The 24,532-nt window shown below is 36.2% G+C and overlaps 2 protein-coding genes, 1 long non-coding RNA gene and 3 other non-coding genes across 10 annotated transcripts in view; 1 reads left to right on the forward strand and 5 right to left on the reverse strand.

Annotated features, from left to right (window-relative positions):
* The window catches only part of LOC148682295 (uncharacterized), a 560,329-nt gene that overhangs the window by 520,332 nt on the left and 15,465 nt on the right, over positions 1–24,532 (reverse strand). The window lies entirely within an intron of this gene.
* Positions 1–24,532, reverse strand: part of znf1117 (zinc finger protein 1117) — a gene marked incomplete in the record, with an annotated part of 481,533 nt that overhangs the window by 387,163 nt on the left and 69,838 nt on the right.
* On the forward strand, positions 625–6,690 carry LOC100003716 (uncharacterized). 4 transcript variants are annotated; one of them, XR_015942687.1, is made up of 13 exons: positions 625–1,589; positions 2,862–2,903; positions 2,999–3,379; positions 3,452–3,499; positions 3,628–3,863; positions 4,000–4,097; positions 4,327–4,387; positions 4,489–4,539; positions 4,615–4,659; positions 4,868–4,932; positions 6,030–6,218; positions 6,310–6,398; positions 6,484–6,690. It is a non-coding gene; the product is annotated as an uncharacterized LOC100003716 (transcript). The 4 variants fall into 4 exon arrangements; XR_015942686.1 differs by lacking the exon at positions 4,000–4,097 and having other exon boundaries at positions 2,999–3,194; positions 3,260–3,379; positions 3,628–3,708; positions 4,868–5,874; XR_015484192.2 differs by lacking the exon at positions 4,000–4,097 and having other exon boundaries at positions 3,628–3,708.
* Positions 8,778–8,850, reverse strand: trnak-cuu (transfer RNA lysine (anticodon CUU)). The gene has a single exon. It is a non-coding gene; the product is annotated as a tRNA-Lys (tRNA).
* Positions 10,051–10,123, reverse strand: trnak-cuu (transfer RNA lysine (anticodon CUU)). Its single transcript has one exon. It is a non-coding gene; the product is annotated as a tRNA-Lys (tRNA).
* LOC148682304 (uncharacterized) lies at positions 13,435–22,956 on the reverse strand. Of its 2 annotated transcripts, XM_088650536.1 has the most exons (4): positions 22,901–22,956; positions 22,248–22,397; positions 15,335–15,993; positions 13,435–15,238 (listed from the first exon to the last, which is right to left on the reverse strand). In XM_088650536.1, the coding sequence occupies exons 2-4, from the start codon at positions 22,330–22,332 to the stop codon at positions 14,816–14,818; spliced, it is 1,167 nt and encodes a 388-aa protein (XP_088506662.1). In that variant the 5' UTR covers positions 22,333–22,397; positions 22,901–22,956; the 3' UTR covers positions 13,435–14,815. The 2 variants fall into 2 exon arrangements, with proteins under 2 accessions (XP_088506662.1, XP_088506663.1); XM_088650537.1 differs by having other exon boundaries at positions 13,435–15,993; positions 22,901–22,949.

Genomic DNA, 24,532 nt, shown 5'->3' on the forward strand with positions numbered 1-24,532 from the left:
AAAATTTCATATTTTTCGATTTTTCAAAAAATGTTTCATTTTTTGTGATTTTTTGCGATTTTTCAAAAAAATTTCATATTTTGCGATTTTTCAAAAAATGTTCATTTTTTGTGATTTTTTGCGATTTTTCAAAAAAAAATTTATATTTTGCGATTTTTCAAAAAATTTTCATTTTTTGTGATTTTTCGAAAAAATTTTATATTTTGCAATTTTTCAAAAAAATTTCATTTTTTGTGATTTTTCAAAAAATTTTCATTTTTTGTGATTTTTTGCGATTTTTCAAAAAAATTTCATATTTTGCAACTTTTCAAAAAAAATTCTTTTTTGTGATTTTTCAAAAATTTTTCATATTTTGCAATTTTTCAAAAAAATTTCATTTTGTGCTTTTTCAAAAAAATTTCATATTTTGCGAAACAAAATTTACAAAGCTCCCAGCATGCATTGCATCATAAATAAATTATGCAGCTTTATGTTGTTACAATCTCTTTCTTTTTATTTATTTTGTGTTGTGTTTGGGAGGTAATATTGCAGTAGTTTTTTTAATTGATTTTTATTTTTATGTTTGTCACCATCATTGAGATTCAAAGACTAATTGTTGATGTCTAAGTGTTTTTAAATGCTGCCATAGATCAAACATTCACATTGTAAATCATGCTTTTAAAGTCATTTATTGTTAAAGCTTCAGTGGTTTCATTTATGTATTTTATTCATTTCACACACATAACTAATATGACACTGAATTAGAAAACAAGCAGGAGAAGATGGCTTTGATATCATAGTTAATCTCTTCAGACTGACTCTTACATTTTCTTTTGAATTTTCATGCTACATGTAAGAATAGTGTGATTAGCACTAATAATTATAGCATCCAAATTAAAACAAACATTTTATAGCAAGAAGTTGAAGAGCCCTACTAAAGCAGACTCTGTCCTCCATCATGGTGACTTCAAATGAACAACAGAAATTTCATAAAGAGCTTTTGTTCACATGACAGAATTAAAGCCAAAGCTCAGTAATAAGTGAAGCTCCATGATGAGTTGTTTAATGTGATGAGTTGTTTTAAAGATATTGAAAATAAAAATTAAATTTTACTTTGTAATTTGTTTATTTTTTCATTCATTATTATTTTATTTAAAGTTTTATTCTCAGTTGATTTCATCTTTGGTTTTGGCTACTGCTGCCAGTATTTTGATATACATTTTACATATATTTTACACAATAAGAGTTTGCCAATTAACACTCTCTGAGTGGTAAATTTTTTAACACTTTCAAAAGTGTTATTTTAACACTTTTATAGTGGTTCCCATATAAACACTGAGGGATTGTTAATTTGAACTCTAAGGTTGTTAAATCTACAATCTAAAATTTGCAGTGTGTATAACCCTTTATTATTGTCTTTAATTGTTTATGTACCATAGCATAATCAATGAAACACAACATCAAAACACTGTGCTGATGAGATTGTCTTCTTGCTGCTTTGACACTGACTTTTGCCTATCTTGTGTTTTTTTTTTTTTTTTGTCCTTCTTTAGCAGTTGAGGACAAAGGCGGTCTGCCGAAGAAACCACTCAGCTCCTCTGAAAGACAAGGTATATCACATAATAAATGTCACTTATTAACATTTATTCATACTGTTGCAGCATGAACTACAGTTGAGGGCGCTTCTGTGAAATATTTATTTAAGGTAATGGAGCAAGGACATTTTCACAGTACTTACGATAGTATATTATCTTCTGAAGAAAGTTTTATTTGTTTTATTATTTATGTTTTTCTATTGGCTACAGAACAAACAGTGTTAAGCTAGTTAAGCCTTTACTTTCTCAATCTGAATATGGTAATACTTCAGTATAATAGTCCTTTAGTTAATCAATTTACTAACACTGTCACCAATCTTGTGCCGCATTTATTAATTACAGTTCAACATTAATGCATTATTAAAATCCAAAGTTGTGCTTGTTGACATTACTTAATGCACAGTGCATTAATGAACTAACGTTATTTAACTTAAACATTAAATCGTTAACAAAGATGAATGAATACTGTAATTAATGTATTAAACTTCTAAGTCATGTCAGTAAATGCATTAACTAATATTAACTAATGGACTATTACTCTAAAGTGTTACCTTAAAGGGTGACACTTTACAATAGAGGTTGGGCTGTCATCATGTGTCCTTGTGGCATAGTTTACAGTATAAAATGTAATCTGCGAGCAGAAAGTCCACGGGATTTTGCAGATATGCTTCTGTCTTGGAAGCATCTGCCTAATGTTGTTATTTATGACTTTGCCCGTGGACTGTCCACCCACACAAATTTGAGGCAACCCATAACTTTCACACCTTTCGAGGGAAGGTTACTCGAACCAACCACTGAAAATATTGCAAAAGCAAAATCAGGAAAATTACAGGTAACTCTGCCATGGCTCACTGCAAAAAAGCAAAGTCCAGATCCGGATGGTCATCCAATAACTGGTTCTGCAGAACACTATGTTCTGTATGACCGCTTTCACGAAGACAACACAAAAGATCCTCGTGATTCACTGAGGAAGCTTCGTCTTGTGCCTCAACTAGCTGGCAAAGTTAACAGTCAGGCTGCAGAACAGCTTTTTTCAAAGCTAAAGAAAAATAACTACTTTATGAACATGGCATTGCCATCCACACATGTTTTCCTCATGCGAAACATCATCCACCATTACAATGTCAGAAAAAACGAGAAACGTCTTCATGACATAAAAAAGGAATTCAACACAAACATTCACATGAATGACCACAGCCAGGTTGTGTTAGGTAATGTTTATCTTACTTTGTAACAAATACATCACTATATCCATAACTGTACTTATGTGTATATTTGTATTTGTAGAAAATCCATCCTCCACAGAGAAATGCATGGACATGTCACTTGGTAATTTGACTGTTCTTTCCAGTTGCTCAGTGTCAAGTTTCTGTTCACTAATTATTGTGTTATTTTCTAATTTTGATGCTTTAATGTACTCTAAGGACCACTGTCAGCACTGCCAAAAATATTGTGACTTTACAAACGACCGCTGCATCACCAGGCAAAACATCAGTCACATCTCCTCTGTCATCAGGACCAATTACAGAAAAAACAGCTTGTGAACCTACCACTCTTCTGAATTTTTTGGAACCTACTAAGCCTTGGGAGAGGGACTGGCATCCATTACAAGAGAAACTGGTGAACAATTACCATTACATTCAAACGCACACACACACACATATTTATTGTTATTATTATTACAGCTTGATTATGTGCTGGACCGAAATCGCCCTGGCAGTGAAATAATTGTGAAGGAGGGGAAAGTGTGCCTTATTCGAGAAGAATTTTGGAGCCTTGGATTGTTGAGGGACATGGACTCCCATGTAAGCAGTCTGTTTTTTTATTATAACTTTTTTTTTATTAAAAACATTGACTTATCAAAGTATTTATTGCAGATTGGAAACGCCTGCATGAAGCTTATTTGTGAAATGGCTCGACAAATTGTATGTACTATAAAACATAATATTTATATAGATTGTTTTAACTTGATCCAAATTTAAAAAAAAAAACAATTTCTAAACTGTGTGAAAATGTTCATGTCATTGTCAACAGTTTCTTTTTATTCATGTAGGGCAAGGACATATACATTGAGGACTTTTATGTTGTCCCTGTGTGGAAAGAAACTCCTAACAACATTGTTACTGGATTACCGGTGCGTGTATGTACTGTATTTACTGTGTGAGAAGTACAACCTAAATTAAACGACATAACTGTCCTGATCAATTCTGGGAAGATGCAGACTTGAAAGACCTGTTAGCCTTTCCAGCATGGACAAATGCCAGTGGACCAGACCGCTTTGTTGTCTGTGTAAGAAAATATTGAAATGTCTAGTGCATACATTAATTGGTATTGCAATGTGTGTGTTTCTAAAATAAAACACTGAAAAATCTTGGAAGAAGCAATAATGTTCAAATGAAATATTTTTACACCTTTAACATTATAGATAACGATGCCGCTTCGAAGAGAGATGGTGTTTTTAGACTCTCTGTACGCAGAGCATGAATCAGGATTTGGAGATGAGGAATACAGGGCAATTTTTAGGTCTACCAATAAACTAAGACGTTTCAGCCTTTATGTGATATATGGCTACGTTCCTATAGCCATTTCTATTTATTTCCTAACCGTGTATTATAGTTCTGTCACTTTTGGCTACGTTCCTATAGCCGTTTCTTGAACTTCTGGCTATGTTCATCTAGCCTTTTTTATGCATAGTGTTCTAGAGTTGAGGTGAGCTGTAATTGTTAGTATTACTACTATGTTTTGTTTACAGGAAAGTTGCTTACCAAGTGGATCATGGGACATGGTCTGAAAAAACTGGATATGATTTTCCAGTGAGGAATCAACTTTAAAAAAATTATTTTTTGGCTTTTACTACAATTAAATTTTTTGTACATTATTCTAAAATAAAATTGATTTGCTTTGCATATTTTAGGCTTTGCCATGTCAGACAAGAGGGAATGATTGTGGTGTTTTTGTACTCATGGTAAGATATAAATTGAGTGAATTGATTTAAAGATTTTGTAAACATTGTAAATGACTGTGGCTTCTCTCTTTTCAGTACACCATCTCAATGGTGTGTGGCATTGGGTTTCAATTCCAGGAGGTATTATTTTATTATTTATGTAACTTTATTTTGTTGGTGCTTTTCTTAATCATAGCTAAAATGTAACTATTTTAGTGTATATTATCTTGCTTTCTTCTAAGCAACATATCTTTTAAAAAAAGGGGCATGGTTATTGCAAGCACACCCAACATCATGTATTAACAAAAACATGTTGGTTAACTGTCAGACTAAACAGTCTTTCTTTCAGATGGATATACCTATCATCCGTCAGTGGTGGTGCCTTCTACTCATGGAACGATTTCAAATTGATGGGTTTGTCAGTATTTATTTATTTTTCTTGTAAATCTGTAAAATTAAAAATTTATATTGAGTCAATACAACAACTTGTAACATGAATAACAAAACATACTTAAAATCTCTCTTACCGGTGACCAGTATGTCACCGACTCGGTCCCAGTAACTCCCCTCGCTGGCCAGCAGAGGCCACCATCTCCGGACTTTTAGCATTACGTCATCCATCTACACTGATTGCGCATACACCTGATTGGAATCTGGCTAATGACCCACGTACCTCTTACAAGCCGCACTCAAACACTCGTTCAGGGCGAAGTCTTGTTTAGCCCCGGCCAGCATTTCTGAGCATTATCTCCAGCCTGATCTCCTGTGCACGACTCCAGCCTGTCTCTTACTTTGCTTCGCCTTCTGCCTGCCCACGACCCACGCTTGTTATACGGACTCTGACTCTCTCTTTGCCTGCCCACGAACCACGCCTGTTATACGGACTCTGATCCTTGCTGCCTGCCCTTGACCCAAGCCTGCATAACGGATCTTGGTTCTCGCTCACTCCCTTCCACTCATGCCTGGTAACTCACTCTGTGTCTGTTCATCATCAGTCTTGATACCCATACTACTACTGTGGATGTGTGTGTGCACTCCGGTGCATATTGTGTGTTTGAGTGAAGTTGTGATTAATAAATACTGCATAATGGATCCCTCCGTGTTAGTCTCCACGTTACACAGTAATTATGGATTTTGTCTTGTCTTGTTATTAAAAGCTATGGGCACAGATTTGCTTTCTGGACTGAGGAGGCAAGAAGTGTCTTGGATGGAAAGATTCGGCTCCTTTTTAGGGTGAAAAGAAAAACCACATCCAATCTTCCGGCACATGTCCAAGAAGTTCAAGATCGGGAAAGGAATGACAAAAGATTAGTGGACTTGATTATCACATCAAAATCAGCAGAGCAGCATTTGGTGGTATAGATGGTTCCACTTTAAATTACTCCTCTAGACTCTGAGTATGGTTGACTTAAATCTAGTCAAGTGACACTTTAACTATTATTTGCCAAATATAATTAATTAATTACTTGTGCATTTACATATGAAATATAATTTCCTTTTATGGCCCAAAGGATATACTCGGTGGAAAAAGGTCAAATTGGTTTCCACTAAAACCCCGTTCTCAAGTGCCTGTCTACATTGAGAATGAGCAGTCCCAGTCAATCATTTGTGACTACATAAGAGGAATTCTTAATAAAACCAAAACACAGCTGACCTTCAATGATGAGGTGGAGTTCATTTGTGGATGTCTCCTCCCAGAGGTAATCACAAAACATGTATGTACATGAGCATGCTTATGTTCTGCAGTGTGTGTTTTATTTTATTAATTGGTTTATCTGTATGTTTGTACAGGCCATAACTTATGGCATTTCCAAGTTACAAGGCTTGTCTTGGCAGGAGGCTGAAGATGTCTTCCTCCAGGGCCCCATTTATCACGCAAGGTATGTTTACATTTTTTTTTGTACAAAAGCTGTTAAGTTTTTTATGTTAAACACAATTTCTGACAACAGCATTTATTTTTTTTAGTGAAGTTGAGAAATTTAACAGAAGAATTGCTCGAGAAATGAAAAATCTCCCCAACAAGAATTTAAAGCATTTTATTTTATATGTAATAAATACATTATTAATCCAAGTATTGTTTTTCACAATTTTTCTCTGCATTTTTTACAGCTTGATGACTTGTAGGACCTCATGAAAATTTATAAAAAAATAAAGTTTGGTGTGAGAAAATTACTCCGAGTACTATCATTTATTCTGTGAATAATAAGATAATGTTCATTCCCTCAACTCAATACTAAAGAGTTTGATAAATCCTTAATGATCTAAAAACAAAAAACAACAACAAAAACAATAAATGACTGAAAATATTTAAGTAACTGAACAATATCTATTTACAAATACAGTTAATTAAAATACAACAGACTTAATGCATTAAATCATAATCTAGTATGTTTAATATTTTATATAATAATGTATTCAATCATAGTGCAATAATTTAGAGTAGAAAAATAGTGTAATTTATAAATCAATGAATTCAGGTTAGGCAATTTTTCCAACAGCAGGTGGCACTGTCTGAGAAAACGATAGGTCTGGAAGTGCTGGTCTGAGCGAGCAGGTCTGAGCGTGCGGTTGGGTCTCGGGGCCTGCAGCTTCATAATGTTGCCACAGAGACTTAGGGAATGGTCACCTACAGTGGTAGAAACGCGGAACTTTGTCTAGACACTGTTAACTGTGATACCTTCCCTACCCATGACAATGTTCTGCTAAATCCTGATTTTATCTTGTAACGCTGGACAGAATGTGGCCCAGGATCTTTGTCCAGTGCACGTGTTAGCAGTTGCAAGGCAGCAAAATTGATCCGTCCCTGGGTGGGCTTGAACCACCAACCTTTCAGTTAACAGCCGAACGCGCTAACCGATTGTGCCACAGAGACTTAATGAAAAGTCACCTACAGTGGTAGAAACGCGGAACTTTGTCTCAAAAGATCTGCTATATGAACCCTAATGTAATCTTGCTGAGAGAGAGAGAGAGAGAAAAGTAACAGAAATGCCCAACGTGGGGCTCGAGCCCACGACCCTGACATTAAGAGTCTCATGCTCTACCGACTGAGCTAGCCAGGCGGATGAGGAGTTCCCACTAAAACTAGACACTGTTAACAGTAATACCTTCCCTACCTGTGACAATCTTCTGCTAAATCCTGATTTCATCTTGTAACGCTGGACAGAATGTGGCCCAGGATCTATGTCCAGTGCACGTGTTAGCAGTTGCAAGGCAGCAAACTGCCTAATTCGTCCCTGGGTGGGCTTGAACCACCAACCTTTCAGTTAACAGCCGAACACGCTAACCGATTGCGCTACAGAGACTTAGTGAAAAGTCACCTACAGTGGTAGAAACGCGTAACTTTGTCTCAAAGTCTGCTACATGAACCCTAATGTAAGTTTGCTGGGATAGAGAGAGAAAAGTAACAAGAACGCCCAACGTGGGGCTCGAACCCACGACCCTGACATTAAAAGTCTCATGCTCTACCGACTGAGCTAGCCGGGCTGATGACAAACTCTTTTAGGAACCAGAAACCGTTTACAGTAATACCTTCCCTACCCGTGACAATGTTCTGCTAAATCCTGATTTCATCTTGTAACGCTGGACAGAATGTGGCCCAGGATCTATGTCCAGTGCACATGTTAGCAGTTGCAAGTCAGCAAAATGCCTAATTCGTCCCTGGGTGGGCTTCAACCACCAACCTTTAAGTTAACAGCCTAACGCGCTAACTGATTGCGCCACAGAGACTTGGTGAAAGGTCACCTACAGTGGTAGAAACGCGGAACTTTGTCTCAAAAGGTCTGCTATATGAACCCTAATGTAAGTTTGCTGAGAGAGAGAGAGAAAAGTAACAGAAATGCCCAACGTGGGGCTCAAACCCACGACCCTGACATTAAGTGTCTCATGCTCTACCGACTGAGCTAGCCAGGCGGATAAGGAGCCCCCACTAGAACTAGACACTGTTAACAGTAATACCTTCCCTAACGTGACAATATTCTGCTAAATCCTGATTTCATCTTGTAACGCTGGACAGAATGTGGCCCAGGATCTATGTCCAGTGCACGTGTTAGCAGTTGCAAGTCAGCAAAATGCCTAATTCGTCCCTGGGTGGGCTTGAACCACCAACCTTTCAGTAAACAGCCTAACGCGCTAACCAAACGCGCCACAGAGACTTAGTGAAAGGTCAACTACAGTGGTAGAAACGCGTAACTTTGTCTCAAAGTCTGCTACGTGAACCATAATGTAAGTTTGCTGGGAGAGAGAGAGAAAAGTAACAGGAATGCCCAACGTGGGGCTCGAACCCACGACCCTGAGATTAAGAGTCTCATGCTCTACCGACTGAGCTAGCCGGGCTGATGAGAAGCTCTTTTAGGAACCAGAAACCGTTTACAGTAATACCTTCCCTACCCGTGACAATCTTCTGCTAAATCCTGATTTCATCTTGTAACGCTGGACAGAATGTGGCCCAGGATCTATGTCCAGTGCACATGTTAGCAGTTGCAAGTCAGCAAAATGCCTAATTCGTCCCTGGGTGGGCTTGAACCACCAACCTTTCAGTTAACAGCCGAACGCGCTAACCGATTGCGCCACAGAGAGTTAGTGAAAGGTCACCTACAGTGGTAGAAACGCGGAACTTTGTCTCAAAAGGTCTGCTATATGAACCCTAATGTAAGTTTGCTGAGAGAGAGAGAGAAAAGTAACAGAAACACCCAACGTGGGGCTCAAACCCACAACCCTGACATTAAGTGTCTCATGCTCTACCGACTGAGCTAGCCAGGCGGATAAGGAGTCCCCACTAGAACTAGACACTGTTAACAGTAATACCTTCCCTAACGTGACAATATTCTGCTAAATCCTGATTTCATCTTGTAACGCTGGACAGAATGTGGCCCAGGATCTATGTCCAGTGCACGTGTTAGTAGTTGCAAGGCAGCAAAATGCCTAATTCGTCCCTGGGTGGGCTTCAACCACCAACCTTTCAGTTAACAGCCGAACGCGCTAACCGATTGCGCCACAGAGACTTAGTGAAAGGTCACCTACAGTGATAGAAACACGTAACTTTGTCTCAAAGTCTGCTACGTGAACCATAATGTAAGTTTGCTGGGAGAGAGAGAGAAAAGTAACAGGAACGCCCAACGAAGGGCTCGAACCCACGACCCTGAGATTAAGAGTCTCATGCTCTACCGACTGAGCTAGCCGGGCTGATGAGACGCTCTTTTAGGAACCAGAAACCGTTTACAGTAATACCTTCCCTACCCGTGACAATGTTCTGCTAAATCCTGATTTCATCTTGTAACGCTGGACAGAATGTGGCCCAGGATCTATGTCCTGTGCACATGTTAGCAGTTGCAAGTCAGCAAAATGCCTAATTCGTCCCTGGGTGGGCTTCAACCACCAACCTTTCAGTTAACAGCCAAACGCGCTAACCGATTGCGCCACAGAGACTTAGTGAAAGGTCACCTACAGTGGTAGAAACGCAGAACTTTGTCTCAAAGTCTGGTACATGAACCCTAATGTAAGTTTGCTGGGAGAGAGAGAGAAAAGTAACAGGAACGCCCAACGTGGGGCTCAAACCCACGACCTTGAGATTAAGAGTCTCATGCTCTACCGACTGAGCTAGCCGGGCTGCTGAGAAACACTTTTAGGAACCAGAAACCGTTTACAGTAATACCTTCCCTACCCGTGACAATCTTCTGCTAAATCCTGATTTCATCTTGTAACGCTGGACAGAATGTGGCCCAGGATCTATGTCCTGTGCACATGTTAGCAGTTGCAAGTCAGCAAAATGCCTAATTCGTCCCTGGGTGGGCTTGAACCACCAACCTTTCAGTTAACAGCCAAACGCGCTAACGGATTGAGCCACAGCGACTTAGTGAAAGGTCACCTACAGTGGTAAAAACGAGGAACTTTGTCTCAAAAGGTCTGCTATATGAACCCTAATGTAAGTTTGCTGGGAGAGAGAGAGAAAAGTAACAGAAACGCCCAACTTGGGGCTCTAACCCACAACCCTGAGATTGAGAGTCTCATACTTTACCGACTGTGCTAGCCGAGCTGTTTCAAGAGCTAGACACCGTTTACAGTAATACCTTCCCGACCCGTGACAATGTTCTACTAAATCCTGATTTCATCTTGTAACGCTGGACAGAATGTGGCCCAGGATCTATGTCCTGTGCACATGTTAGCAGTTGCAAGTCAGCAAAATGCCTAATTCGTCCCTGGGTGGGCTTGAACCACCAACCTTTGGGTCATTATATCTTGTTTAATACCCATTTTATTCATTTATACTATTCATTTTATTTATTTACTCATTTATATTAATATGTGAATATGTCTCAATAAATAATTAAAATTTTGTTAATTAGTTGAGTGCTATAGGTCTTACAAAAGCCTTTTGTCTAAAAATAGCGTAAAAACTCTTAACTGTACATAAGCTCATTGATCTCTCCATTTTTCTTCTTAAAATAGGTCTCTGGTAAATCATCTTCATCGCCCAACTATTTTTTTTCTTTCAATTATTTCAATGCAGTCTTTTGGTATTGCTTTTTTCAACTCATGACATTGTCTTTGTAATTTTGCTTTAACAACTCTTTTATACCCATCCTCCACAATTACTTTTAATGGTACAAATCCTTTTATTACTTCATATAATACATCTTTAACTTGTCTTAATCCTCCGTCCCACCATTCCTTAAAATATAAAACATTTCCTTCACTTAAAATTGTTTAATTCAGTAAAAGTGGTTGTTCTAGAATCTGCTTTTGGTATAATCAACAAATTTTCTAAAAATCCCCCTCATGATTCTAAGACCTCAACATAAAATTTTGGCAGACCTGCTATCATCCGTTTCTTCATCTTCATCAATAAAACATTACATCCCATATTAAAATGTCCACATTTCTTTAAATAATAATCCAACACACTTTTCCAAATCACACCCATTTTCCCTTCCAAAAACCTTTGAATAATCTTAATTGTTAATGTTTTCATTTTTAAAAAACTATCCAAAAGTCCCAGACCTCCTTCTTTTACCTCCCCAATCAAAGTATAATAAGCAATCTTGGCTCTTCCATTTCCCCACAAAAACTTTAAAACTACATCATTCATTTTTTCATAGTATACTTCAGGCAACGCAGTTACACTTAACACATACCAGACCTTTGACAACATTAAAGCATTTAAGATGAATACTTTCCTTTTAACATCAAATTTCTAGCTTTCCAAAATCTCAGTCTTTTCTCAATTCCATTTAAAACTCTCTCCCAATTTAAAATATCTGCTTTATTAGAATCCATCCCCACCCAAATTCCCAACATTTTTGTATGTTCCTTTTCTTCTTTAAAGGGTATATGTTGTGTTATTTCTTTTACTCTTCCCACCCTCATGCATAAACTTTTTCCAACATTAACCTTAGCTCCGGATGCTTTACAATATCGCTCTAAAATCCCCAACGATGTAGTATCATCAGCGTATTGATACACAGCTTCTCTGTTGTCATTGTTTACTATTTATATCCCTTTAATGCTTCTATCTGATTTTATTGCCAATCCCAGTGGCTCAGCTTCCAGTGTGTATAATAAAGCAGTCAATGGACATCCTTGCCTTATTGATCTAGTTGGTTGAAGACATTCTGTTAAAAAAAAAATACATTTAATACAAGTTAAAATATCTGTATAAAAAAATTTGAATCCATTTTCTAAAATTTTCCCCAAAACCAAACTCCTTAAGAACTGCAAATAAAAAATCATGCTCTACCCTGTCAAAAGCCTTCTCCAAATCTAAACCTATTAAAACCCCCCCTTTCTCTTTTTCTTGCATATAGTAGACAATTTAGCTTACCCAATTCACCTGTACCACATGTTTTTTCGATTGTGGGGAAAACCAGAGCACCCAAAGGAAACCCACGTGAACACTGGGAGAACATGCAAACTCCACACAGAAATTCCAACTGACCAGCGCACAGTACTGTGTGTGTGTGTGTGTATGTATACATATATTGCATAAACTTTTCTAATATATTTGTTTTTGTTTTATTATTAATTTAATTTGTATTTATTTACTTTTTTACGGTAAATACAAGTGTCATTACTATACGCAATTTTTTCCCTATATTTGTGTCTGCCTATTATTGTAATTGTATTACTTCTTCCTTGTTTATGCATGTAATGCCTACTTGGTTTGCATATTTTTTGAACATTTAATAAAAATAAATAAATTAATAAAAACATAAAAATTAGATGTAGTGTATAATCCCAAATCTTATTTTAAAAAAGTTGGTGGTATGGAGTTTCTTTTAAAGTGTGACTTTAAGATTCATAAACTCATATTAGGCTAAAAAAAAGTCTCCTCTTTCTCTTTTCTTCTGGAGAAAGTATTATTTGTTTTATTTCAGCTCGAATAAAAGCTGTTTTTTATTCTAAACTTTATACTTAAACCATTTTAAAGACAAAACCATTAGCCCCTTTAAGCTATTTTTTCCCCAATAGTCTACAGAACAAACCATCCTTAAACAATAACTTGTCTAATTTAATGTCATCATGGCAAACATAAAATAAATCAGTTATTAGAGATTAGTTATTAAAACTATTATGTTTAAAAATGTGCCGAAAAAATCTCATCTCCATTATACAGAATTTTTTTTTTTTTTTTTACTTGTTCAAACTACTTATTTAAAATGTGCTGAAATAACACAATTATTGAGATTTCATTGGGACAACTTAATGTTCAGTCGACATACATTTTTTAAAAGTGTTAAGTTAACTTAATTTGTGTTGTGACAACATGAAAGAATTGTGTGGAACCCTGCACAAATATGGTGATCGGTTCACAATAAGTTGAAGCACATTTTCAGATTTTACTGTATTTGGCTTAACCGTTCTTGGGTGGCTCGCCAATGTATAGATGACTAATGCATAAAATAAGTAAGCTGACCAAAGTTCTTAAAGGGAGAAGACTTTATTGAAGACAATGTTAACAATGTTAACAATGTTAACAATGTTAGTTGATGTTAACTTGTCCATCTTCAAGTAACTTAAACCAAAGTACAGTCTGTGAGACACTGATGAAACCCCCCTGGAGATTACCCAACTGCTTTGGTTGGGTCACATCTCTTGAGTTCCTGTAGGTTATTTGGTTCACACCTTATCAGAAGCAGATACTTGTTGCATATGAAACAAGCCAATACAATCGATCAACATATAGAGTTATTTTGCCTTCTTGCAGCCCCATTAGCAACTCTCACAACCTGGTACTGGGCTGTGACCCCTGATCTACACTACAAAACAGCTGGCAAAATCTTCATCCCTCTTCAGTTGAGTTTAAATTTTCAGGTGTTCAAAGGGTTTTATTATCAGTAACTTGATATGCATTCAAGAGTTCACACTTGTTTGGCATGCTGTCCCGGGAGAGACCTAAGCTTATAAGATCCTCAAGCCCTGGGCTCCCTCCCGTTAGCAGGACGAGAGGGGAGTGTGAGCTCAGGTAGATCGGCTAAAGGGAGATATAAGGCTTACTAAGAGCTCGACTATGGTGCCAATTTAATGTTCAGTTTACTTAGGTTGTGTGTTTTTGGACTGTGGGAGAAAACCAGCGGAAATCCACGCAAGCACAGGGAGAATGAGCAAACTCTGCACAAAAAGTCAACTGGTTAGCAGCGACTTTAACCTGCGACATTCTTACTGTGAGGCAGCATTGCTAACCACTGGCTAATCATTGGCTGCTGTGTTGCCCAATCTAGAAAGGGGGGGGAAGTAAGGGTGGGAGAGGGATTCTTCAAGACAAGGATAACTGAGTTAAGCTACGGTCACACTGGGCTTTTCCTCCCATAGACTTCCATTCATACGCACACGAATGCGTCAGACTAGAAACAGGGTCATGCGTCAAGTTTCACCGGTTGCTGAGGTGCAAAGTTCATGCTTGGTGAACTCTGACCTGCGAAATCGCATCACTTGACTGCGTGAGACCAATCGAGGATCAAAACATGACCTCTCTGGACAGAAATTTAAACCATGGAGCAATTGCTCACTTTTTTAATTTCTAAAAATCTTGTTTGATCCCGCCCCTTTCCACAGCGCCGTATGGCAGAATTTCACAATCTCAAAGTCTAGTGTGACCGCAGCTTTGTGTTCTGGTTATCTATAGTGAGTCAGGAATCATCTGTTTGGTGAATCATGTTTTAGTTAATGCTGGACCAGCCGTTGACAATCATAAGCATGTGATCCTCTCGAAAGTAGTTTATAAATAATCTTCACTTGAATGAACAGACAAACTACATGAACAAGCTGCCGTTTTGAATATACCCGTGTTTGTGTGGACAAGGCCTCAATGTTGAGGATTCTGCTCTCCATTGTGAAGCTTCATGTGAGTGTTGAGGCTTCTTTTACTTTTAAAGCCCTTTCCACACTCACTGCATCTAAATCGATCCTCTCTTGAGTGCATCTTTATGTGTTTCTTAATGGAGTCTTTCCGTGTGAGACTCTTTCCACACTGATCACATGTGAACACTATGGTTCCAGTGTGACCATTCATGTGGTTCTTGAGGCTAGTTTTGGTTGTGAAGCTCTTTCCACACTGAGCACATGGAAACGGCTTCTCTCCGGTGTGAGTTCTAATGTGGTGTTTGAGTGAGCTTATATGTGGAAAACTTTTACCACACTCTGTGCATGTGTAAGGTTTCTCTCCAGTGTGAATCCTCATGTGGATGTCAAGGTCTTGTTTTTGACCAAAACTCTTTCCACACTGTTCGCAGGTGTGAGGTTTCTCCCTAGTGTGAACTCTCATGTGAGCAATCAGGGTCAGCTTTAGACTGAAACTCTTTCCACAAAGTATACAGCTAAAAGGCCTCTCTCCAGTGTGAGTTCTCATGTGTGCTGCAAGGCTTCTTGCATTATAGAAGCTTTTTTCACACTGTTGGCATGTGCACGGCCTCTTTCCAGTGTGAATTCTCATGTGAGTATTAAAGCTTTGTTTTTGACTAAAACTCTGTCCACACTGTTCACAGGTGTAAGGTTTCTCCCCTGTGTGAACTCTCATGTGAACATCAAGGTTTGGCTTATGACAGAAACTCTTTCCACACTGCTTACAGCTGAAAGGCTTCTCCCCAGTGTGAATTCTCATGTGTGCTGCAAAGTTTCCAGCATGATAAAAGCTTTTTCCACACTCTTGGCATGTGAACTTCCTCTCTCCAGTGTGAATTCTCATGTGGGCTTTAAAGCCTTGTTTTTGACCAAAACTCTTTCCACACTGTTCGCAGGTGTAAGGTTGCTCCCTAGTGTGAACTCTCATGTGAACATCAAGCTTTGACTTCTGACTGAAACTCTTTCTACACTGTTTACAGCTGAAATTACACCCAGATTTGGATTTCCGAGGTCTTCCGTGTGATGAAGTCTTTTTAGTCAGTGTGGGTTTTTCATCAGTCATTATTTCTTGGGGTTTCTCAAACTGCTGTTTCTCATCTATTTCATTTTTTCCATGAGTCTCTTCTTTCAGCACCATCAGATCTAAAAAAAAAAAATTAGCTTTAGTATGAAGGCTCAAAGCGACAAGCAAGAAATGGATGTTTCACCCACAAATAAAAATGACCTTACCATTTACTCTCCGTCATGTAGTTTTAGACATTTCCTTTATTGTGGAACACAGTAAGCCAGTAGGTTTTTTTTCTTCTTTTTTTAATATCTTCTTTTGTGTTCAACAGGATTAAGAAACTCATAAATGTTTAAAACCACATGAGGCAGAGTAAATGGTGAGGCTATTTTCATTTCTGCATTAACTATCCCTTTAAAAGGTTCCTACAATTACCCATTTTTTACAAGATGTAAAATAAGTCTTTGGTGTTCCCAGATTGTGTCTGAGGTTTCAGCTCAAAATCAGATCATATAACTTGTAGAATAATTAATTTTGGGGGTCAGAGGAAAACCAAGCTCTTTTTGTGCCTGTGACTTTAAATATACAAAATAATCATGATAACCCAGGGTTTACAAATGTGAACTGTCTGTTAATGAACACCCAGGATTATTTTTTAAACCCATGTATAGCATGAGCAGTGTGTAAGGTGACTAAAAATAACCCAGAATTTATCCAGGGTTAAAATGACCCAGGGTTAACAATTTGAAGTGTGAAAAGCCCTAAGAATACTCAGCATCAGCTCTCAGGATAAACAGAGTACAATGACAAACAGTGACAATTGTCAATCATGTCATGATGACCTGGGGCCTGTTTCAGTAAGGAGGTTTAACCAACTCAGAGTTTAAACTTGAACTCTGAGTTGATTTACCGAGAGATTAAATACTCAGAGTTTTCAAATTCAGAAAAACATTAGAGCTACAAAAGTCTTTCAGTCAAGAGCAGTGAGTGATTTTCTCCTTTTGTTGTTTGATTAATGCTAAAAACAGTCGGCAGCAGAAATATTGCGCACTGTCACTTTAAGAAAAGTGCGGCTCTGACATGGTTTCTCTTTCACATGTCTTTTGATTCTCAACTTGTTTGTTTATTACACAAATAAAAGTTAATATGAATATTCACTAAACACAGCACTCTGACCCAAATTTGCATGCATTTGACCATTAAAGCGCTCAGATTAAGATGGCGTTAGGTGTGTTTATCTCGATTAATGGTTTTTCATAATCATTAGAAGCCAAAATCGAAATTGAAACCAGATTTTCGATTAATTGCACAGCCCTATCAAGTGGTAGAGGTTGATTTGACATTTAGAATGTAAGCAGGACTAAAAAATCTTTTTAGAACTAGTAATAATCTCATTAATCTAGTTACAGTACATGTCCGTCAAAGGTTAGTAAATTTAAGCTAATTATTCATTAAGAAAGGACTAGCTATACTGCTATGTGACTTTGTTCTTTGTGTAACTGAAATGTAGGCAATAGCTATGTTTCCATCAAAAAATGCGAATTAAATTTATGCGCAAAACTGGGATGTCACATAAAAGATGTGCAAATAAAGCTGCATTTCCATCCAATGCATCAAAGAGAACAAAATCGTCACTTCCTGATTAACAGGCCCCAATTAAGAACAGTAAAAACAGAATTTACTGCGGTAGAAAAAGCTACATGAATCTTTTATTTAAATGACAGCTCAGAGGACAATGCTGGCACACAATGAACACATGTTGGCGTTTGAAGCAATGAGACGCAGAGAACAGATGCTCTGGAGGTCATTAATAATATAATAACATGAATACTGAAACGGTTCAGGTGTTTTAGAATGACCAAAACAACATTTCAGATGTTTATAATGTTCTCAGCCTGCTGGTTTGTGCATTCACACACATTTTCATCATCATATGATCTCTTATAACAAACCTTTTTAAACACACATACTGGAATTTGTTCAGTAAAAGTGCTTGCGTTGTTTATGTGAGTTTATCTGCTCTTATCGAATAAAAAGTTTGTCCTACTCAGTTATGCGCATGTTTCTTTATGCTTATATTTCAAAGGTTATGTGCATCGTGACGTTTCAATCAACCAATTTTTTATGCTCATAGCCTATCCAAAAAGCACAATATGTAAGGCTAAGTGAGAAATACCGCTTTATCTTTTAAAAAGGGGAGGAGACCGACAGAAAACTCTCTTTCAGAGACAGGCTCTCTTGCTCTGCAAACAAGTGTGTTTATGACTATACATACAAAAAAAAAAAACAATAAAATAAGAAAATATGACTTTGCTACAACAAGCAGCATTAGGCATGGGTCAGTATAAGATTCTGACAGTATGATAACCTTGAATAAAAAAATATCACAGTTTCAAGGTACTGCGATTACTCCTCTTAAATATATTCTTTTAAATGTCTGGGTAAAAAAAAAAAAACACTTTTTCCTCTTTGAACACAAAACATTTTCTTTTGAGAAACTTTTAAAGTATTTTGGAGCAATAAACATGTCAGGCTAAAGGCTGATTTATACTTCTGCGTCAAACGCCGGCATATGCTACATCGCTGACGCATAGCCCTTCGCCGTGGCCGTCGGCGTCACTGACGTGCACCTCTCAAAAAATGTAACTACACGTCGCAACAACGCGTAGCGCAAGCTCTGTGATTGGTCGGCTTTGTAGCACTGACGAGTCTGGGCGGGACCAAGAGCCGCGCGAACGGCGCGAGCGATTGTTTACAAGTGTGGAGTACCGTGAAGGAGCTCCGGATGGAAAGTTTTGTTTCGTGTTTACCTCATAGTTAAAGTTGCTGCACGTCCGCCGGTTCCTGCCTCAAAATGAGCGAGTTTGAGTCACTTGTACAACCAGGAAGTGTTCAGGAAAAGCAAAACAGAAGCGAAGAAACTCGACACAGAGGAACATTTACACCTCACTGCCAACTAGCGTTTCGGAAGTGTTAATGCAGACCAACAGAGACAGCGCGCAGAAGTATAAATGCACAGCTGCGCGCGTTGCATGCGCCGTGAGTTACGCTGGTCACTTGTTGCAGAAGTATAAACCAGGCTTAAATCACTCAATTGAATACTTGACTTCTGTTGTCTTCATTTGTGTCATAAACACAGATTTCTTTACAATTTAAAATGGCATCTTTGGAGATCTTTTTCTGCTGGAGATACTGTTGTCCTGAAAAACTTAAAACAAAATGTAAAAAAAAAAAAAACTTACATATAGCGATGAACGGTATAGCAGAAAATATTGGCGGTTTTAAAACCTCGACTTTTTTCAAACTGCGTTGAAAAAACCTTGAAACCGTTATCGTCCCATGCCTCAGCAGCACAACACTGTTTTTAGGATCTAAAAATGTATTCTTTAATAAAAGTCTCAAGCAAAAAGATTCCAATGGTGGCACCTGCTGGTACATGAAGAATATGGTAAATTTGGTAAATACTGACGAACTTTACACTCAAATGTTTGCATATCATCAGCATACGGTAATTCATTTCTTAAGCAGCAAAAGTCATTTTTAGACTAGTTTGTTGGCCAGTTGTAGTCAGCGCAATGTTAAACGTTATTGTTCCACAATAGTCATTTAGTCTCACGTCACCCTGCAGCAACATCATATAGGTTAGAATTCTGTACAATGTTTTATAATAATTAATTACTTTAGTGTCCATTTCATTCAGCATATTTAATATTGGGGCATCCACATCCATGTTTTTTTTTATACTTTAAACCAGAGTTTCTGCAGGTTTCACTAAGTTAAATGTAAGACTTTTAAAGACATTTTTAAGACCATTATGACAATTTTAGACTCATAAAGCGCTAGAGGCTAAGGAATTTTTCAAATAGCCTAGATGAAAAACATTTTAATTTGCCTTAATAAAAAATTTTGATAATTTAATACATTTAATAATACAATAATAAATAAATTAAAAATATATATTATAGATATTTCTTAGCAAAAGATTTTAAATTGTGTGTAATAACATGCAAGCTTTACTTGTATCCACACTCTTTTTTCCTAAATAAACTTTCTTTAAAAAAATAATAAAAAATGAACAAATGTTTTAAATGTTTTAAAAACTATAACATATAACTAAAATCTACACAACAAAACCATAACTAAATCTACACAACAATCTGTCCTTGATGTCTTCAGCAGTAAATACATGGAGCACGTTTAAACAAATGTTATTGTAAGGAAAATTATTAAACCATTATGACAAATAGAGTTAAAATGACCTTTTTGAATAAAAGTTTAAAGTTTTATTGAGATGGATTGTTGGTGATTGTATGGGTTTTGGCCAGATTAGGTAGCAAAACATAAAAAAAGGAAAATGAAGACTTGTTTAAAAAAGATTAAAGACCTACAACACAACATTTCAGTAAATTTAAGACTTTTTAAGGCCGAAAATTTTGATTTTGGAATTTAAGACATTTTAAGACCCCACAGAAACCCTGTTTAAACACAATAGCCCTGATAATTAGTTATTATAATAATGATGTAATTCTAACTCTAATACTATCTGTGAGAACTAGTACATCTACTAGAAACAAGTTAAAACCAATAAAGAGGTCGATGAAAAAAGTTAATTTGGATCAACATGACATATGCAAATGGAGAGTACTAAGCCAACACTATCACCATAATAGCAGATATCTTCTATGAGAATACTGCAGGTCAAATATCTTCAGCTCAGTTTAAGTTTTTTTTTTTTTTTTTTATATAGCACTGGTGCTCAAGGACACTTAACAAACAGTAGGAGAACAAGAAAAGCAATAGCCTTAAGAAGGTAGAGAAAATGGGAGACTAATAATAAATAAAATAATGACAAAAGACACGAGAACAAGTAACAAGAGAGAAACTCATTCCTGTCTTTCAATAGTTATGTTTCTATCCACCTACTTTTATGCACATAAAAAAACGGTTTATGGAAACACCATGATGCAAAAAAAAAATAAACAACGTATGCGCATAACTGAGTAGGATAAACGTTTTATTCGATAAGAAAAGATGAAAAATCACGATGGAAAACACGATACAAACTCCCGTATGTGCATTGAAAAAGGTCATGTGATTTTGTTATAAGAGATCATGTGATGATACAAATGTGTATGAATGGACAAACCAGCCAGCTCAGTACATTATAAAACATCTGAACTCTTGTCATTCTTAGACGCCTTACAATTTAAGTATTAGTGTTATTATATTATTCAAGACCTCCAGAATTAAGAGCATCTTAGCTTCGCATCTGACACTATTAAACGCCACTACGCGTTCACTGCGTTTCAGGATTACCCTCTGAGGCGCAAGTCATTTATTAGATGAAGAAAAGATTAGCCGCATTTCCACTGTCGGGCATGTGCAAGCCAGGGCTTTTATCGGGCAGGGCCGGGCCAATCGCAAGGGGGGGTTGAGCAGTGAGGCAGAAATCATGTCGCGTTTCCACTGTCGGGCTAGCACCTCGCAGCGTGTCATGCAAACCCCGCCCCCAGAATCTCCCCCGAATCAAACGTCAGACAACCCGCCCACTTCAGCGGGAATCAGGCGGATAATGCATTCATGACAGATAAAAAGGTAGCCTAGTTTCTGCTTTCACTCACCCATAAAATGCTCTGTTTACATGATTTGATTAATATCATCGTATCCATATACTTTATAAATAATATTTCAAACCTCCTCCGGTGTTTATTGTTTTAGAAAATATCTAAAATCTTTTTTTCAGATAGGCCTTTGTAAAATGAAAGTTTAATATGGCTTTAAAATGGTTTTATTTATGTACTGTTTATAGGCTACCTAAATTATTATAGCTAGATTTTATTGGTTTATTTATTTTATGTGATTTTATTATATCTGATATTTGTAATTATTTAAATTATTTCAATATATCTTAGGCTATTTTATTAGGATATGACTATTGTTTTTGAGTCTACAAAAATGGACACAAAATTTGTAAAGTTTAATGTCTTTCTGTTGTATTTATGTTGTGTATTATCTTCAAAATAAATAAAAACAGAAGCCGCTCGCAGCATCAACAGAGCTGTGAGGAGAGCGCTCTTTTTCTCGGTCTCACATTCACAAACAGGCATCTAAACACGCACAAACACCTTTTAAACTTAACAAAAACTCACAAAAACCTTTACTGTCTGTTGTGTCTTTTTTTGCATATCTTTTATGCTAAAATCCAGTTTTGCGCATCAAGTTCATCCGCATTTTTGGATGGAAACATAGTACTTGAGTGCTTATGTGCATTTAGGAGAACTAGGCAGCACACTCAGGGCTGCAAGATGGATTTAATTTAATATTCTTATTATTAAAAAATATCTGAATGAGGATTAAATGACTGAGTTGGTCTTTGAGAATAAAAATTAACCTGTTTGTTCTTGCAGATCTTCCTGTTTGACTGTGAATGTTTCTTCAATCTTCACATCTTCACTCTCCTCTTTAATAAACGCCATCTTTATAACAGTGTGGAGATCAGTCGCTTCAGCAGCAGTTTTTCTCTGAGTTTGGTCACTTAATCCTGTTTAAAGTAAATAAAACAATGAACAGAAACAAAATAACTTCTTGACACTTACTTCAACAGTTCCTTTATAGGAGAGTGATTAACAATAAGAAATCAGGTAAGTTCGAGCAAGAAACAATAGCCACAAATGACCTGATTAAAACTAGTAACGTTACTCCATTTCCATTTTACTCCATTTAATAAATTAAATTTTCAATAAAGAACTTATTACACACATCTCTGTAACTTTTTTTAAACTTTATTCTTTATGTATGTTCTTAATTGTTTTGTTTGTTTTATTTAGCTTATTGTCTGCTTACAGCAATGCATAGCACTTTTTTTGCACAAGACAAATTTCCTCTTGAGGACAAAAAGTTTATCCTATCTTTATTCAAACAATTGTGCTATACTAATATTGACACTAATATTGTCAACAGCAGGTACATAATTTAGCACTGAATGAAAAAAAAACTGAACTTTAATCAATCGGTTTATATAAGTGTAAACGCTTTAAAACAAACCTCTCTCCAGTTGAATAACAGCGCTTGAACGGCGCAGGCTTATGACGTCACACGCCACGCCAAAATAAAAGTCTTTTAAAACCTTTAATGCCACTTACTGTTGCAGTCATGACTTATTGATAGATTTCTCCTTCGTTTCCACTTTCTCACAGACGCACATATATTCAGTATTTGGAGTTGATCAAAACCTTTACTCTAAACATTTTAAGACAATTAAAAAAACTTTTAATCCACTAAGACTGTTTAAAGCAGAAATCTCAACATTCTAAAAGGTATAACAAATAATCTAATGAGTGTTTAGAGCTGAAACTTTACAGAAAAAAAAGGTAAAATAGGTGTCCTTCATGTAAAAAGTATTCATTACTACTTTATGTTTTAGTTCTTCTAACTAGTCATGACTTATATATAGTTTTTCTCTGTGTTTGGACACTTTATCCTGTTAAAAATTAACAAATTAATAAAAATGTAAAATGAATAAAACAATGAACAGAAAGAAAATAACTTCTCTTCTTCTTATATGAGAGTAATTAACAAAAAGAAATCAGATAAGTCTGAGCAAGAAACTATAGCCACAAATTAGCTGATTAAAACTAGTAACACAACTCGCTTTACTCAATGGGACTTCTAGATCAGTGGTTCCCAACCTTTTTCTTAGGGGCCCCCCCCATGAACATTTACAAACATTGGAGCACCCCCACCATATAAATACACACGCACACACACACATATGTACTGTATATATATATATATATATATATATATATATATATATATATATATATATATATATATATATATATATATATATACACATACAGTATGTGTGTGTTTGTGTAATATTAATATATAATATGTATACAAAATATAAAATAATCAGTTTTAACTTGTCTTGGCCTTCAATAAAACCAAAATTTAGGTAGGCTTTGACATACTGTCTAATCTTTTTCTTCACCTCTGAAGAATCATTGCATTTACGTTTCTCTGCCATTTTTGTTTTGATTTTGCCTTTACGAGAAGTTGGACAACCACATTGCGCAAGTGAGCAAAATTTAAATAATTATTTAAAGTTATTTATTTTAATTATTTTTACTATTATGTTGGAATTTTAAACACATTTTTTTTGGTACTTAAAAATACATATATAATTGTAGGGCTGCTCGATATTGGGAAAAATCATAATCACAATTATTTTGGTCATAATTGTAATCACGATTATTCAAAACGAGTATCAGAAAAAATACAATAAAATTATTAGCGCTCCTGAGAATTTTTTTAAAATAAATATTTCCTAAATTATGTTTAACAGAACAAGGAATTTTAACAGTATTTCCTCTAATATTTTTCTTCTAGGCTTATTTGTTTTATTTTAGCTAGAATAAAAGCAAGTTTAAATATTTTGAAAGCTATTTTAAGGTCAATATTATTAGCCCCCTTAAGCAATAAATAATTTTGATGACTTGCCTAATTACCCTAATTAAGCCTTTGAACTGCACTTTAATCTGAATGCTTGTATTTTGAAAAATATCTAGTAAAATATTATGTGCTGTCATTATAGCAAAGATAAAATAAATCAGTAATTAGAAATGATATATCAAAACTATTATGTTCAGAAAAAAAACTTCTTTCTATGAA

Source organism: Danio rerio, chromosome 4 (genome assembly GCF_052040795.2).
Source record: "Danio rerio strain M-AB ecotype USA chromosome 4, GRCz13ab, whole genome shotgun sequence".
Taxonomy (NCBI): Eukaryota; Metazoa; Chordata; class Actinopteri; order Cypriniformes; family Danionidae; genus Danio; species Danio rerio.